Source organism: Cryptomeria japonica, chromosome 4, assembly GCF_030272615.1.
Source record: "Cryptomeria japonica chromosome 4, Sugi_1.0, whole genome shotgun sequence".
Classification (NCBI taxonomy): Eukaryota; Viridiplantae; Streptophyta; class Pinopsida; order Cupressales; family Cupressaceae; genus Cryptomeria; species Cryptomeria japonica.
Window position 1 is genome coordinate 418,795,191 of NC_081408.1, and position 18,156 is coordinate 418,813,346.

Sequence of the window (18,156 nt, forward strand, 5' to 3'; positions counted from 1 at the left end):
CTAACACGATTGTAGGGTCTCAACTAGAATCTATCTTGCTTTGGGTAAAAGCTATATCTCTAATTATATTATGTTCCTTGTTTTTATTGAGCTTATGATTCTATGGCAAAATTTAGGGTAATTCCCAAAAAGGGTATTACATATATGCTACTCCTTTGTTCTCCCATGATGCCAAAATGAAGAACGAATGCTGAATGAGTCAATTCAAGTGTTAGAGCCCTTAGTATTCCACTCTGCTTGCGTGGTGACATTTTTGCCGCTTTTGATAGACTCACAATCTTGCATTAACCATGATAGCTGGGTGTTGGCTTTATTAGATGATGTTTTTGCCACTTGGATAAAGTGGCAAATTTCCCATTATTGCTTTCTACTTAGGATGCAACTTTGCAAATTGCTACGGAGACTCTTGAGGTGCTGGGTCACCTCAGAGTCCCTCTTGACCTTTTTGCATGAAAACACCATGTTTTTATGTTTGTTTCTCATCTCCAAGTTGCTACTCACCTTCTTGACTGAAGTGGTTCCCTACAACCTTGCTGGTCCAGCATGATTAGACTTGGTTTTTCGTATTTGCATGGCTAGAAGAGTTTATAAAAGTTGTCTTTTAGACATATTTTTTTGAATTGCCTAAAGGTATTGTTTTTTTTATTCTTTCAATAGAATTGTTTTTTTTTTATGGTTTGGACAATAATATGAGGGATTAGGGTTCTCTTTTATAGTAATAATTGATCCAAAAAATATCAAGTTGGCTAAGAGGACGCAGTCCTTTACAAAGGGAATCTAGAGGCTTTCCAAAAGGTACTTACTATACTACGTTAAGAAACCTACTAAAAACTAAGAATCCGAGCATAACTGAAAACAAACAAAGACTAAACAACCCTAAGATATCATCCAAATCCTTGGTACCCAATCCCAATTGAAGGACTATGTTGCTTGTGCCAAGACTTATTGACTCACTAATGTTTTGAAGTTTTCTTCCTCTTGCTTCTAATCACGATTTTCCATCCTTAAATTTTCAGCTTCTGTTTTACTTCCTTTCTGCTTGCTAAAGTCTTGCAATTTTGTTTGGTAATCTTGCTTATTATTACCTAGGACATGGTTGTTGTACCTAGGATGAAAAACTGTTCTTCTTCATCTCTAGGAAAACCATCATCTCTAATTCCTGCTCTTTTTTGTGTTCTTGAAGATATGATCCTCATCCTAAAAATTGCTTCATAATAGTGCTGGAAGTCTTCCTTATCCTATTAGAATAGTCAATAATATTAAATAATTAATAGAAGATAAGGCTTACAGTTGTAATAAAGCTACCCTAGTGGTAAGTGTTTTTTTTTATATTCTTTTAGTTTGCTATTTTTAGCGTTATATGAGTTATGTCATGTTTATCTGTTTGCATGGTTTTAATCCTCCAATCTCTATATAAGGAGATGAACCTATTTATAATTGTCATCCTGTTATTTAATAGAATATTTTTTTTTGATTGTTAAGTTGTGGGATTAGGGCCCATTCCCATAAAAAAGACATATCAAACATAGAAGAAAGCTTCAGACCCGAAGATACTTGGAGCAAATAAAGGAAAGAGAGAAGAGAATTCATTGGAAAAATAATAATCAGCATTTGTTTCCATTTGCGTGTAGTAAGGAATGCTTCCATGGTCCATTGAGATCCATTATCAATTGAATCCAGAGCTTCCATTCTTAGTTTTTCAGCCTCAGACTTCCTTTTGTGGTGCTTGCCAGGATTTAAAATATTGGGCTTCAAGATCTTACTCGCAGTCTGGGAAATGCTGCAAATATTGGTGCATGTCAAGGCATTGACCTGGTCCTAAAAAACATCATGATTCTTTGAGAAAGTATGCAGATAATCTTTATCATCTGAGATATGGATGTTGTGGTGTTGAATGGCATCATTGGAGGATTTCTTAAAATCTATGTTGCAGTGTTGAATGGCATCATTGGGGGATTTCTTAAAATCTTGTGAGTTCACCAAATGATCTATAGCCACAACTTCTAGAGAGTTTGAAGGCTTTGAGCACAGCCCAACGTCCTCATCAATAGGGGAAGAAAGAATAGGGGGATTCATGAAAATTCCAAGACTCTGCCAAACAAAGTCAATGCTGGGGCTACCAGCTTTATGGATCCATTTCTTGAGGTTGAAAGCACAGAGGCTAGAGAAAAATATAGCACAACTGCCAGCAATTTTGTGCCCAATTCGGTTGCATCTGAATCAGTGATCAGGAAGGCCATCATAATTGATAAATAGCTTCCAAGAGCCATGAGAGGAATTACTATGGATCATGTGTTGAAGGTTTGGATATGGCAATCATAGCACAAATTCTAGAGAATCTTCTTGAGGCATTTAGAGAATCCTCATCAATTTGGATGAAAATGTCAACTTGATTAATCAAAGACTCAATGATTCCAGAGTTTCTCAAGATCAAAGGAAGATTATTAATATAGCCAAATTAGGATGGAAGTGATTATCACATTAGCAGGGTCAAAAAAAGGAGACCAAGAAGTCATGAATAAATCAGCTCTTCCAAAAAACAAAGGTCCATTGTTTTGAACAAACCTGCAATTATCTGTAGATTGGAAGGTAACAAGAAAGAGACCATGATCGAGCAAATCCACTGTGGGAGTCTTCAAGTTATTCCAATTTACTTTTGCACCAATCCAAAAAGTCATCTATAGGAGGGTGTTTCCACATAGTTCTGGAAACCAAAACTTGAGAGCTGATATTCAAAGAGATATCATAACATAGTCATTTGAGATATGAAAATTGATACACTTTGGATCTAGAGGAACCTGTGTATCACCAAGAAAAAAAGAGGAAGAAGAGGCAAGATTTTGGGAGAGTGGCAGAGGTTCCAGAGAGAAGGAGATGTTCTTTCCAGATCACCTAGAAGGTGTAACCTTCACTGGAACAATCAGCCTGAGGTCTGTCGCCAGATAATCTAATCCTTCAAAATTTGGGATTTGCAGAAGTTGCTACAGCAATGAAAGGGGTTGAAGATATTTTTGCATAGTCTGAAACTCTTCTGCTCATGCCTAAAGGCACCTAAATGAGTGAGGTCAAAGATCGACAACTAGGTTTGTCAGAGATTTGCACTCGACCATTAGAGCTAGATTTTAGAGGATCAAAGGGCTCTCTTTTGGACACCATCTTAGCATAGGACTCTAGTTACGGTAGGCCATCGGCTTCCAAAGCCCTACCATGCATGCCATTCGTTGTAGCTTGCTCACCCAAGCCATTGTTGTGCGTGTTGTTTGCTCCATTTCACATGCTTCCTGATTGCTCCTTTTCACTCATCGTCTATTCCATACGTTATTAATAGAATATTGAAATATCGTGTTATCTTAATTTTTACAATATGGTATCAGAGCAAGGGGTCATGTGATTTTACTAGTTGCAAGAAAAAGGCTGTTTTTGGTATAATTTGCAGCCTTTTTTTTAAGGAATTTGCAAGGGTTTTGTTTGTTTTAGTGTGTCACTTTTTGGAAAAATCGTGGAAATTACGCTAAGGGTTTTTGTAAATGCTTTTTCACAATCTCATCTATTTTTCCTCTACAAAGTTGTGTCATTTGTTTGCTAGAAATCACAATTTTTTCTTGTCCAAAATTGCAAATTTTTTTCTGGAAAAATCTTGCCTTGATATCTTTGAAAATTGTTGTCAAACAACAGAAAGTTGCACGCCTTTTTGGACCCATAACTGCAACATATTTTTCTTTTGTTATTTCTGCAAGTCGCCTTGCATAAACTGTTGCCATTTTTTTCTTTCTTTCAAATCACGGGCCCCATGATCTTTCTTCTGAAATTGTGGCCAGGGCACAAGGTTTTGATATTTCCTTTGCAGATTTTTTTCACAGCTAGGGCACAAATTTCCTTATTTTTACATTTTCCAGCAATAGAGCTCATCAAATTTATGACTACGGGTTTTATGAGCAGATTTTCTACAGTTTGCAGCTAGGTTGTCCTTGAAATGTGTGCTAGGATTTGAGAAGAGATTAAAAATGTTTATGTTTGATTGGGCCTTGTAGAGAAAAGAGGTCACGATATTTTCCTTGGGTTTTGGCAATGAAGGGAAGACTGCTTTGTTGTATATACTTAAAGTGTAGAATCAACCTACACAACATAACAAGGCTAATGAAGTTAGTCTAAATGAAAGGAGATGGATACATCAAAGGATTTCTACTTTTGCAATGAGGTAGTACCATAGTAGTAGCATTTACTCTAATCATAGTTTGAGGACTCTCCAGAGTTCTCCAGACTCCCAAGGCAAGTTCGGAAGAGTTCCGGGGAGTACTCGTTCGAGTCTCCCCCCCAGGACTCTTTGAGTCCTAGACTCAAACTCCTGAGTTTTGGGCATGGACTCTTGGGTCTGCTTGGGTGCCACTAGGGAGGTAAAAAAACCTAAAAAGGTGACTTTTCCTTCACTTTTATTTTAATCCAATTTTACCAAAACAGGGTTGAACACCAAAATAGGAAAGGAAGTTGAGGAGAAGAGGAGCATTTGAGATCCAAAAAGACAATGTTGAAGAAACAATTCGTCATTACTTTGATACTGTAGTACCTTTTAGTTTGAGGCCTAACAAATTGAGTTACATTAGAAGTAGAAAGAGGAAGATGTAGATTATATCTGGTTGTTTTTCTTATTTTGACATATCATTATATGCAAACATTTATAAATTTATGATGCTGGTATACATTTGAAAGTTTGAAACTATGAGTATGAATTATGAAATTTTAAATATTGTGTGTTTGAAGATCATATGATGTGTAATGTTTGAACTATGACAAATTGATAGTCAAATTGGGCTTTTATGTGCTCTAAATGATTTTTTTTTGGGTAAAAATATGGTTGTCTTTTTTGCCAAGTCCTAGTTGAGTTTTTTGCCGATTCCGTGTTGAGTCTGTAGTCCAAGTCCAATTTTTGGGCTGCAAAGTCCACGCCAAGTCCAAGTTTTCAAACTTTGACTCTAATAATTGCATTCAATGTCCTCTTGCTTGATACAAACAAAGATGGAGCAAACTTGGAAGGTTTGGTAGCCACACAGTTTGTCTATGGGTATCTTGAATTAAAATGTGCTAAGGTACTTATTGAAGCTGATGCTGACACACTTTGTTGCATTGTTGAAACCCTCTAGATGCATTGCTAAGAGACCTTGGAAGGATTACTATAACAAAATGAATGATGAATTGCACTTATTTTAAGAAGTCCACACTTTGAAGATAGGTAGGAAGGTAGTGTAGATAAAGCTCAAAACGGATGGTTACCTAGTTAGCTTGGGAGTTTGTGTTCTTGGGAGTCATACCCTTCCGAGGGTTATGAGACAACTTGATGGAGCTCTTTGAGTGTAGCTTAGCATAGATTGTTGTTCAAAGGTTTGGGAGATCAGTGATTCGGGAGTTGGGAGAGGTGGTAATATGGGAATGCGGGAATTCAGCTTGGGAGCTACACCTTTATGAGGGTTTGAGTGTAATGTCCCCTACTAAGTTCAGGCCTGTTATAACAGTAATTAATTTATTTCAATATACTTATGACTTAAACTAAATTGATTAGGAGACAACTCTATTTTTAGCTCTTTCCTTAACATAAATCAAATCTGTGATATTCCGTAGTTTTAAATAATTTATCAATTATTTGAGAATAAATTGTCAATCCACCATACTAGGCTATTATTCTATTATTAGATAATTAATTGTATCATCCATAATTCTTGATGCAAAGTTCAATCCTTGTTACGACTCCAGTTTTAAGGAAGGAGGAGATGACTATGTTGCCAAGCGCTTAGATACCAAACTCAATAGACTCCCTAAAAGTTTATAGATCCAAGCCTTTACCCTATCTTGGGACTATGCCCTCAAGGTTTACGAGACGCTGATCCCTACCCTATCTTGGGAATCATCCTATTGGCTGGATTTAGAATGCCCCTCTTGGAAACAACTCAATCCCATCTTTTTAAATACTGACAGTAATAACATGATTTAGACTATAAGTATACTAACTTCTCATGTATTATGAATATATATGAAATTAAGTATGACAGTCATACATATTGCAGTCTATATTAATATTACTACTAAATTCTGCATAACAACATTATCAGGCTTCATATATTAAGCATACATATTCAGCATATCCCCATGCTTACCACCAAGAATAAAGATGCTACTGCCTGTACTTAATAACAGTTCTGATCTGATCCAATCCATTGTGATGCTGCTGGATGCTTTGATTCCTTTCCTTTATATCTCTCAATGTGAGGGTGAGGTCACACCTCCTCATCATGCATGCCCTTTGGCAAGAGACACACCCTTTCACCATTAACACTTTTTGAAAGAGTGCAACTCTTCATTATTTATGCCCTTTGAAAGGAACATAACCTTTCATAATCAGATCTGCACTTCCTATTTAAATCAGATGTGCACTTCTGATTTCCAAAATAATCCCCCTCTGAAATGAGGTTCTCTTCTCCCCAGTATGTTGTCTATTTACAAAAAAAAGGCTTTTGAAGAATGGCAATTTCATGGTTTAGGGTGTTTTTGGTTTGATATGTTTTGCTTTCAGTGAAGTAAGCGTTAAAGTGGGGGTGGGTGGGTATTAGAATAATATTAAATAATTATAAGAAGATAAGGCTTGTAGTTGTAATAAAGTCACCTTCGTGGTCTTTTTTTAGTTCGCTAGTTTTAGCATTAGGTGAGCCATGTCATGTTTATCCTTTTGCATGGTTTAATCCTCTAATCTCTATATCAGTAGATGAACCTCTTTGTAATTGTCATCTTGTTATCTAATAGAATATTAAAATATTGTGTTCTATTAGGTTCTACAATATATCCTTGGAAACTTGATTTGCATAGGGTGGAGCTGCTCTGGAATGAGTCTACCTTGGGGTAGTTGGCATTGAAGTCGTTGCATTGTGTAATGCCATTGTAGGCATGTGTTGAGGCACAGCGGAATCAGTATTTTGAAGGCGCTTGCAGTCAGTCAACTGAAAAGGGCTCCCACAAGGCCACAAATAAACCATTCTTTCCAAAAAACCAAGGGTCATGGTGTTGCACAGACCTGCAATCTTCAGTCAAATGAAATTGCAAAAGGAAGCATCGATGTTCCAAGACCTCTACTGAAAGAGCCTCAAATTTGCTTAAAGAATAAATTAATCTTTCCAAAAAACCAAGGTCGTGCTGTTGCACAGACCTGCAATCTTCAGTCAAATAAAATTGCAAAAGGAAGAATCCTTGTTCCGATACCTCCACAGAAGCAAACTCCATTTTATTTTTCAAGTATATTTTGTCCTGGACACAAGGTCTTCAGTAGGGAGCTGCTTCCCCAAACAACTGAAAGCAAGAGATCTATTGCTCATATTGTTTGCAATTGTATTGATGCAGTTATCTGGAAAATGAAAATCAATAGGTTCTGCAGCTAAAGTCACCTCTGTGTTGCCAAGGGAAAGAATAGAAAGGGGTTTGTTTGCTGCATAGGAGGAATAAATGGAATGGGAATACAAGTGTCATCCGCCACAGCTGTCAACTAAGTTGCTGGTTTGCGTTCGAAAAACCGGTTTGCCGGTATGGCAAAATTTTGATTTGGGTTGATTTGGGTTTGTTAGTACAAAAGCATATATATATATATATTAGCATAATATATCTTCGTATATTTCTTTGTATTTTGTTTGATGGTCAATATTGTATATTCTGTACATATTAGATTCTTTCTAATTTCGACGATCGTTTCTTAATAGAAACATCGTTTCTTGTAATCTATAAATGATCCATTGATCATTCATTCAATTCAATCAGTTTTAACTTTATACCAAATACTTGTGTATTATGGTATCAGAGCATTAGGTAAAGAAATTTTTTCGAAAATCTTATTCAACTTATATTTTCGTTTTTTTTTTCTAAGTTTAAAATAACCCGAATAGGGTTTTTCGTGGCTCTTGTGACTTTCGTCACGATTTTCTCATCACGTTTCGGGTGTTGAAACCCGCGCGACATTCTTTCTGGAAAAATCGCAACGATGTTTTGCGTCGGCTATTTTTCGGTTGGGGTTTTTCTGTGGTTTTTTCGTGCTCAACTTCTGCATTTTTCCGGCTTTTACAAACTTGCGCATCTGTTTATCACGATTTTCAGCTCGCGACATCGGTTTTCTGCATGATTTTTTCCTTGTCCTACAACCTTCTTCTGTCGCTGTTCGTGCAGTCGTGATTTTTCGCGATCCATGGCTCTCATATGCACTGAGCTCTCTGTGGTTTTTTTGGCAGGATTTCTTTGCAAATTCCTCTGCTTTTTTGTGATGCGATTTTCTGTGTCTAGGATTTCTATCGAACCCTTAGTCTTTGTTTTTCTGCTATTTTGCGCATGCGTCTAAAGTTTTTTTTTTAAACCCTTTGTACTTGTTTTTGCTGCCTCGGTTTCAACAACTAGGGTTTTGACTATAACCCTTTGTTTTCAAGTCCGATTCAAAAACTAATTGCAGATTCTTGGTGGGTTTTTCGAAAGATCATTTGGGTTTCTATCAAATTTTTTATGGGTCCTCCCAAAATCCGTGCATTGGGATGTGTGCCAGAAATATTTTCAAGTCTGCCTCAAAATCAGTGCCTGTTTTTTTCCTCCGTTCTCTTGCACGCATCGCGTTTACGCGAATTCACATGTTGATATTTCCTGCCTCGATATTCGTGCCATCATTTGGTCAACCAACTTTGACCTTAGTTTTCCGTAATGGCATCTTTGATGAATATTCTGCTTGAGGGCAATTTAGAAATTCAATGGCAGAAACTGTAACACCTGGAAACAATGGATGCTCACAATTTTTGAGTATCGCGTTATTGATTAGTTGGTTCTTGGAAAGGCCACCCGTCCCGCTGCAGCCGGTCTTGAATAGACAAAGTTTGATGAGCAAAATCGTGAAGTTGTCATGCTCATCAAGCTTTCAGTGACTGATGATCGGCTTCCTCAGATTCCTTCCGGCAAAACAACTGCCGAGATATGGGAGCATCTCAAGACGCTGCATTAGACGTCCGATAAGAGCAGAGCCTTCTTCCTGAAAAATATGCTCTTCTCTATTGTCATGGATGAGCACAAATCCCTTTAGGATCACCTCACTCGGATAAAGGATATCCGTGACCAGTTAGAGGCCATCGATCGGCAAATGGAGGAGGAGGACATGGTCGTGATCACTCTGAAGAGCTTACCAAAGTCCTACGAGCATTTTGTCGAAACACTCAACATCACTTCTACCGGTGTTGATTTGAAATTCGCTGATCTCTGCACTAAACTTCTACAGCAGGATCGATGGAAGCAACAATTCGGCAGCAGTACAAGCTTATCCTCTTTAGAACAAGCATTTGCAGCTAAATCCTTTCAGAAGGATAAAGGCAAATATATATATATATATATATATATATATATATATATATATATATATATATATATATATATGCATGAATTAAGATTAGAATGCAACATAATATCATATAAAAAACAAAAACACCATAAACTTGTAATCATAGTATCATGATCATAGTTCATACCATCATAGCATCATATACTTCAAGTTAAACATCAAAATATTAAAATTATAATATCAAGTTCAAGTATCATTGTTTCAAAATTCAACTTGCAACAATTGGAACTTTATACTAAGTTTAAATCATCTAATAGATTCTTCTTTATCTTGCAATAGCAGTCAAGAATAAATGCAATAGCAGTCAAGAATAGCACTAAGGAGATGAAAGACTAATTGCAAGTCAAGAATAAATGCAATAGCAGTCAAGAATGACAGCAAAATTCTTTCACGGAAACAACTAATGCCATGAAGATGATGAAGAAGAAGAAGAATGAGCAGTCAAGAAAGTGAGCTCAGGAAATTGAATATTTTTGTTGCTTTTCATAAGCTGAGGATTGTAAATCAGAATGCACTAATGCATGGGTATTTTGCTCCTGTGATTGAGCATTGCTCTAGTACATTTATAAGGTTAACAAGTAAGAGGTCATAACTCAATTGTTTGCTGCTTTGTTTTATCTTGCTTCAGACATAAAAAATTTGAATAAATCTATCAATTGTCTGTTGTTGTTCTTAATAATTTGCAGTCTTAAACTTGCATGATAACTTGCAAAACAATCACACAAATCTGCAAGTCTGAACTTATTGCTATAAATTTTATAAAATTTTGCAAACAAAATGTAAATTTGGGCACCCCGGTATACAGGTTTGCCTTGGGTTCGTCTTGGGTTTGCCTTGGACGAACCAGCTTGCCTGGGTACGAACCCTAGCCGAACCCAAAGGTGAACCGGACTAGGACCCGAACCCAAAATGAACCGGACCAGAAGCAGGGGCCTGAACTGGCGAACCAGACATCCGAGGCTGTCAAGTATCCAATCCATTTGCCTTGATCAAACTTCTGTTCATCAACATAGGAGAATTCACCATAGCCATGGAAATGGTTGTGATATTTTTTGCAATCCTTATAGGTTTTAGGGCCTGAGGAAACTGCCTTTGTGCATGCCAATGATGCCTTAGCCGTATATGGGTTTGAGGTGGCGAGAGTAAGCCTCTCCTGAGGCCACCAATGCCATCCTCCATTGCTTTCTTCCCATTCTCTGCAATCTTGTGCAGCCCAAGCACACTGTCACCTCCTTTTGTAGTGTCTGTTTCCTCCACCATTTGCTGCTGTTCCTTTTCAGTGCTCACACAGCAGCACTGGTCCCGGGCATCACTCAATCTGTCTAGAATTGTTTTTACTAGAATGTTTATTTTAAAAGGCAATACAGTATTTTATTTTTAGCAACTTTCCTTTCATCTAAGCTTTGTTGAAATTGATTTAGTTTTCAATTTGTCTTTCAAATTTCTATATGGTTTAAATTGATCACAAACCATGGTGTAGGTTATAACTTTAGAAGCCTAATTTTTTGAGTGAAGCACTGAAATCTAGGCCATGGGCCTTAAATTATTTATAGTTTGTTTTAAATTTCAACTGATAACAAACTAGGGAAAAATGTTATAAAGAAATCCCATAACCACAGCTACAAGTCACAAGAATAAAGGCTCTTCTCTATTGAACTGATCACAAATCAAGCATTGCAATCAATGTCACAACCCTAAGTCACAAGAACAAAGGCTTATACTTTTTTAATTGATCACAAGTTGGGGCAAAATGCCACTGATCAATCTGACAACTATTTCACAAGAATGAAGGTTTCTGTACCGCTTCACATGCCTACCAAGTACATGCTTGATAAATTTGTAATATACGTGTATTGAATAAAGAATAAAAGTACAATAATAGAAAGGCGCATATGATTCAATATGGTGATAGGTTGTTTAGTATGCTTCAAGGGGCATGTTTGATAGGATGTATCCCTTCAACGTGAGAAGTCATGTTGCTTAGCAACAATGATTAATAACTAATCATGATTAATTTAGTATCTAACAGAAACTCTGTTGGTGCTTCATTTCTTATTTTTGATGATCAAGTGAAACTGCTGTAGACAAATCATCCCCTTCATTTGCATCACACTTTGCTCTTTACTCTTAGTGTGAATGAATAACAATGGCAAATAAGTTTCCCTTCAGATTATTGACAACAAGGTTGCATGGAGATGGATATGGCTATGGATATGGTATCTGATATGGATATGGCTATTTTTCAAGATCCCTAATATGGATACAGTTACTGGATATGGCTATATACATATATTACTTTAGAAGCAATAGAATGAATTGAAATTAAAATTTAAAAAATATGTAATTTTTTTTAACTATTAATAAAAAATTTAAATTGTAAAAAATTAAAGACCAAAATTAATTATAATCAATTTTTACTTTTAATTTATACCAAGTCCAACCAAATAAATGAAATTAAACTTCATCTTAAAGTTGCCTGTGACCTAATGGGTTGCTAATTACATTTCCTGCTTGTGACCTCAGAGCTTCAATCAAATGTTTACAATTACTACTTGGCTAAATTTTCAATTGCAAATCCTACGTCCAGAATTGTTCTAATTTAAATTTTTATGTTTCTGTAAAATCTTTTATTGTGTGTGCAAACTTTTGCATGTTTCTCTGTTTGTGACCCTGTATTTGATAATCCTTAGACATCTATATGCATAGGCAACAAGTGTAAATTTTGAAGTTTGAGCTATCACTGAGTCACCAAAGATCTAAGATATTTTAGAAACTCAAGATCAAATTATCATTTTTAAGGAATTTCTTTGTTAAGGAATGCATATATAGTTCTTTTCTGTAAACGCCATGTATTTCATTGTTAGACTTTGGGTTAACAAGATTCTTTAAAAACCAGTGTTATGTTGCTCAAGTTTTCATGTTATCGCCTTTTGGAGTTTTAACACATATTCATGTCAGCCTCCATTTAGCATTAATATTTTTATTCAATATTTCTGCAGCCGAATTTTTCCCAGATCGCACAGACGTGCAATGCTTGCATAGATGGCAAAAGGTTCTTAATCCAGATCTTATCAAGGGACCTTGGACAAAAGAGGTACTTAATGCAGTGAACCTTGGATAATAGGAAACTAGATTGTCATACTAGACCAGGATGTTGAAGTGTCTGACTTATTTTTTCTTGCCCATTGCTATCAATCAGGAAGATGATAAGATTGTGGAACTTGTAAAGAAGTATGGATCAAAAAAGTGGTCTGTAATTTCTCAATCTTTGCCAGGGCGCATCGGAAAACAATGTCGAGAAAGGTATATGCTTTAGTTTGTAAGGCTATGCAGTTATTTATTTGCATTCCCTCAGTAAATAAAGTTAATTTTGACTTATGATCTCACTGGAGGCAGCCATACATGTGTGTGTGTGTGTTTTGTTGTCCTAAAGCTTCAGATCTGATTTTGTATTAATCAATGTATTTAAGGAATAACTCAGAAAAATGTTCTTTAGTTTCTATATCTGCTATAAAAGTCGTGTTCATTGTTTAGCCTTGCTGGTTAGAGGCATACTCATGTTTGACTTTAATAATTAAATAGATATTTCGATTTGGAAATCAGATAATGTCTGATTGGCAGCTAGTATCGAAACTATATTTAAATTTCCATAGTTAAAACTACATTTTGACATAAGCTAACTATTGCAAAATTACAGGAAACTGAGGTGAGCAACACTGTGTTCTTGAACACACAATATAACCAATAAACTTCTTGACAGCGATCCAGAAATTAGAGTTTGTGTAAATGTTTGAGTGTGTACTTTGCAGTTTGCTAAAGATGAACTAAAATTATTTTATAATTCTTGATAATGAAAAATGATTAAAATCCAAGAAAACTATAAGAAAATACTGAGCATTTCTCTTATTTCCAAGGTTGCATGGGTACATGGGTACTTGGAGACGCCAATTTTTCTAAATATAATTTAATAAGTTATAGAAAATCTGAAAATATAATGGCATTGAACTTACAAAACAAGAATTAACATTAACTTCGAAGTTTAGGTACATAAATGTGAAATGAGTCAAATCATAATGTCATACAATCATTGTGTCAAAGTTTCAAACTGATGAGTGATTGCATATTGAAAATAGCTTGATAAGAAGCAAGCTGATATGCAAACAAAAAACTGAAAACAAAAATCAGAAATCTTATATCTTGTTGTCCTCATTTTTGGAAAGGACCACTACGTTAAAATTTTTGTGAAAAAATGAAAAATTTTACTCTATGGCACGTTTCCTGAGGCAGAATTTTGACGAATCCTTGGACTGGCTTAATCCTCAGTCTATCCTCGAACTACGTTTCGAATTTCGTCAAATTCTGGGTTCGTTTGCTATGCCTTTCCTTCAATTTCGGGTTTTAAAACTCCGACTGCAGGTGGAGAATTTTCTTCAAACTGCAAGTTTTAATGATATTCATTGTTTTGGTTGTTGTAGGGGAATTTTTAGCTTATTACATGTGCATTTTTATTAAAAGATGTTACTTGCAATTTGTTTTAAATTTCCCTTTCTTGTTTTTGTCTTTTTTATTGTTTTTTGGTCTTTTTTAGTTAAAATAGGGATTTTTTGACTCAATTACAAGTAAACTTGCAGTTTGGTCAAAAAACCCCTACTTTAATGGTTTTTGCATGTAATAGGGATTTTAAATCCCCATTACATATGTGCAAGTATTTCTAACTTGTTTTAGGGATTTTATTTCCCTTTTACAAGTAATTGAAACTTGTAGTTTGCTCCAAAAAACCTGATTTTGCCTTGCAAGTGCATTTTTGACAATTTTAAACTTGTCATTTGTCTAAAAAATCCCGATTTTGCCTTGTAAGTGGAAAAAGTGAAATTAAAACTTGTATTTTTCTCCCAAAAACCCGATTTGCATTCTCTTATGCAAATTCGAACTTGTCTTTTGCTCCAAAAAACCCGAAATGCAAGGAAAAATGATTTTTGACCATTTCAAGGCAAATTTTGTGGAGAGATTGTTGGAGGAAGGAGGCGTTTTGGTTTGCATCCTATTTTCATGCATTCATGGACATCTTTCACGCCAAATGGGGGTTGCTTTGACTGGTTTTTCGCCCTAAATCAGCAACCACATTTTTCATAAATGCCATTTTTTGAGGGATTAAATCTCCAACAAACTTCACTCTCCTAAATCGTTTTGCTCTTTCCCATCTAGGCGTGGAGTTTAGGAGGATTGTTGAGCTATTTAATGATGCCGTTGGAGATTGAAATGGTGGCCACGTTTTTTTTCACGTGACTCCCTTTGGCTATGTTTTGCAACATTTGTCATCATTCCTTCTTCTTCCTCCTTAGGCGTTTTGCTCTAATCCACTTGGTTGTGCTCTCTCATTGGCATTTTGGTCCTCCAAGTTTGGGATTGCTGCTACATTTATCAGTTTGGGGCATTTTTGCAAAAAGAACGTGATAAGGGTTTGGCATTACGGATTGCTCCTTTTTACCGATTTTTGCTTCTTCATTCCAAGAATTGTTGCATTATTGGAGAAGCATTTGCATTTTCAAGAAAGGTATGTTCTCTTTCCTTTCTTTCCTTCATTTTATTATTTTCTTGTTTTCTTTATTTTCGTTCTTAGTTGCATTTTTGGCATGTGTTGTTCTTCCCCCAAAAATTGGTTTTTGTGAGAGAAATTTTCCCCTTGGTATGCAATTTTTGAATTGCATTGTTCTTCCCAAAATTCCCTCTTTACTTGTATTCGGGATTTTTAATCTCGATTACAAGTTCGCTGGAAATTCTTGTTCTTCCCCTATGGTTAAGGAATTTAACCATTTTTGGTCAAAATTCCAAGTTAAAAGTGTGAAATACCCCTCCCTTGCAAATTCGGGTTTTGAAAACCGGATTACATGTTGAAGAGTTCTTCCCATTTTCATGAAAATGACTTTCCTGGATTTTCCCATTTCTATCCATTCATGTTCCCCATATCCGTACTTTCCATTTCCATCATTTCCCGCAAGTCAAAATCTCATTTTTCGTCCATTTCTCCATTTTCGAATTTACAAGTGTACTTGTATTCGGGTTTTAAAACCCCGATTGCATGTATGTCCTTTCCAACTTGTATACTTGCGAAAATTCTCCCAAGATCCGAAATTGGTCAAAGTCAAGATTCTCCCATTTCTACATATTTCCCCTCTTCCTCTCACAAAATCGTGAAATTCAAGAATCAAAGTTTTACCCATTTGAAGAAGGAAGAATGATATTTGTAGCTGACTATGATGTTGCCTTAACTCTTTTAAGTCTTCATCACAACATTCCAGGTTCACAATCAATGTTAGATTTGCCGGCATCTCCAACTCCAAAGAAAATGAAATACAAATATGACAAATATCAGAATAAGGTTGCACCTTCCCAGGTTTCTTCTCCTTTGGATCGCATCAGAGACACGGAGATAGGGCACGTTGATATGGCAAAATTCATCAACAGGGTAGAAGATCCACAGGATAATAACTTGCAACGGTTGTTGGACAACCATATCCATCATGCATCTTCTTTCCCAGTGGCTGCCCTAGAACTTGAGTTTGTTCTTGCATGCGCCCATCATTTTGACAAGGAATCAAGAGTCATAAAAAATGATGATGGTGAAGCTATAATTCGTCTTGATGCGGATACAATCGAGAAGGTCTTCAGAATACCTCCTGCACCTGTTTATATGGAAATTACCAAAGAAAGTGCAGCGGAATACTACGTGAAGAGGGAAAAAGATTGCAAGCGGCACATCAATAGGTGGATCCAAGAGCCACGTCCTTCCTTCTCAAGGTGGGCAAAGTTGTACCGTTGTGATTTCAAATGGGAGATAGGAGACACCATCACTCTTCTCAGCAGGATGATGGGCCTTGAGCATTCCAATGTCTTTGAGCCATGGATGTATCAGTTCATTATGTTCATACGACAGTCACATCACATTTCATGGTGGGAAGTCATTAGCGATGCCTTGTGCGAACAACTTGCAGCAATTCCTACCACCATGACCACCTTCATGAATTCTTATTTGGTATATTTAGTAGCATCACTTAGACACTTTCCAGGTCTTTCTACCAAGGGTGATCGCTCGCTTATACTAGTTTGGAAATATTATGATCAGTTGCCATTGAAACCCAGTAGACTGCATTTTAGAAGGGTCCAAGATGCATTCTTCGGATATTTCATGTGTCAGTTTGACAGAGATCTCAGGAACAAAAGAGTATCAGATGAGGCATGGGTCAAGGTGTCTGAGTATGGGTGTTTGTTCCTGCAATTTCTCACCTTCACTTATATGAGGATTGGATGCTATGATGGTCAGCCATACATGCTTCCAAGATACCCAACCGATAAGATAATTCTTATGGAGTTGGGAAGACAGATCATGGCTGTTCATACTTTTCAGTCTGCTAGACACAAGGTTGGAATGGGGATCTCTACCACAAACCCATTGAAAATTGGTCGATACTCCCTTGTCACATCTGTGAAGGCTAAGGAAATCAAGCTTAAAAGGTTCAAACCTAGAGCTGATTTTGATTATAGAGGTATGAAGGAGAAGATCAAGAAATCCTTTGTGCATGTTCATCGCATTGAAGACATCTGGGTAGATCTCCGCACAGAAGCCAAAGTACTCAAGATGGATTACTGCAGGCTCACTATTGAGCAAATTGTTGATTTGAACTTGGCAGATATCCCACAAGGGATGATTGATGACGGGCATATACTTGATCCTGAATACACTTCACGGAGGGTTGAGGAAGCTCCACTTCCTTTGATCCAATGGTCACACAAGGAGTGCATCTCCATCCTTGATAGATTTCAGCCTATCTTGGCCAACACTAACGCATGGCTGAAAAGTAATGTTGTTAAACTCATCAAAATCAAGGTTGGTAAAGAAGATGATTCTACGGGGCCTCTTGGACGGAAATCTGAGATTCAGATCGATAACAAGGAGGGTGCTTCATCTTCGGGCACAAGGATCAAGTTACGAGTCAGTCGTGCAGTAGTGCTTCCTCCTGAGGAGACGACTATTCGTGGGAAGGAAAAATCACGATTCCATGTTCAGGTGATCGATCTGGATAATCCAGAAGAGGGGCAACAATCTGACGATGCTCCTAAGTCTCCAGTTTCAAACTCGCCTCATGAGGTCATTCCTCCAGTTTCCATTGAGACGCCTCTTTCTCCTCCTGATTTGCTCGTGGATGAGTCTCCTCAGAATGCAGTTCCCATTTCAGCATATGAGCCTTCTCCTGATCGACAACAAGAAAGTGTGTTGAAAGTTCCTGAAGATATTCCCACTTGCTTTCAGTTATCAGAAATTGATACTTCCACTTCTGGTTTTGAAGAATTCATGAGGCAATCTTCATGCCCATTGGTAACTGAGCAAACCGTCGTCGCTGTCCAAACAGATATTTCTCCCAGGGTGACCATGGTAATTCAAACAGAAACTGCTTCTCCTTTGCCTACGGCTGCTACTGGAAGTGAGTTGATGACTTTGCCTCCATGGCTTAGTTCTTTCACCTCGAAAAGGAAGAAGCAAGAGATCTCACCTGATGCCTTTGACTACCAGCAACTCAAACAGTCCAGATCCAAAGTTGCTAAGAAGGCCAAGACTATCTTTACGGTAATTGTTGATAGTAACAAGATGAAAGTAGCTGATATTGTGGAACCTATTGCAGATAAGCCACTTGATGAAATGTCAGCTGCTGATTATAAGGTTACGAGGATAGAGTTGGGCAAGCAAACACATGAGGTCATTA

At 36.9% G+C, this 18,156-nt stretch overlaps 1 protein-coding gene across 1 annotated transcript in view; it reads left to right on the forward strand.

Moving 5' to 3' along the window:
- The window catches only part of LOC131030810 (transcription factor MYB3R-4), a 96,870-nt gene that overhangs the window by 11,880 nt on the left and 66,834 nt on the right, over positions 1 to 18,156 (forward strand). The window contains exons 4-5 of the mRNA XM_057961728.2: positions 12,397 to 12,491; positions 12,597 to 12,700. Of these exons, the coding sequence (XP_057817711.2) occupies positions 12,397 to 12,491; positions 12,597 to 12,700 (199 nt within the window). The remainder of the gene's footprint in view (positions 1 to 12,396; positions 12,492 to 12,596; positions 12,701 to 18,156) is intronic.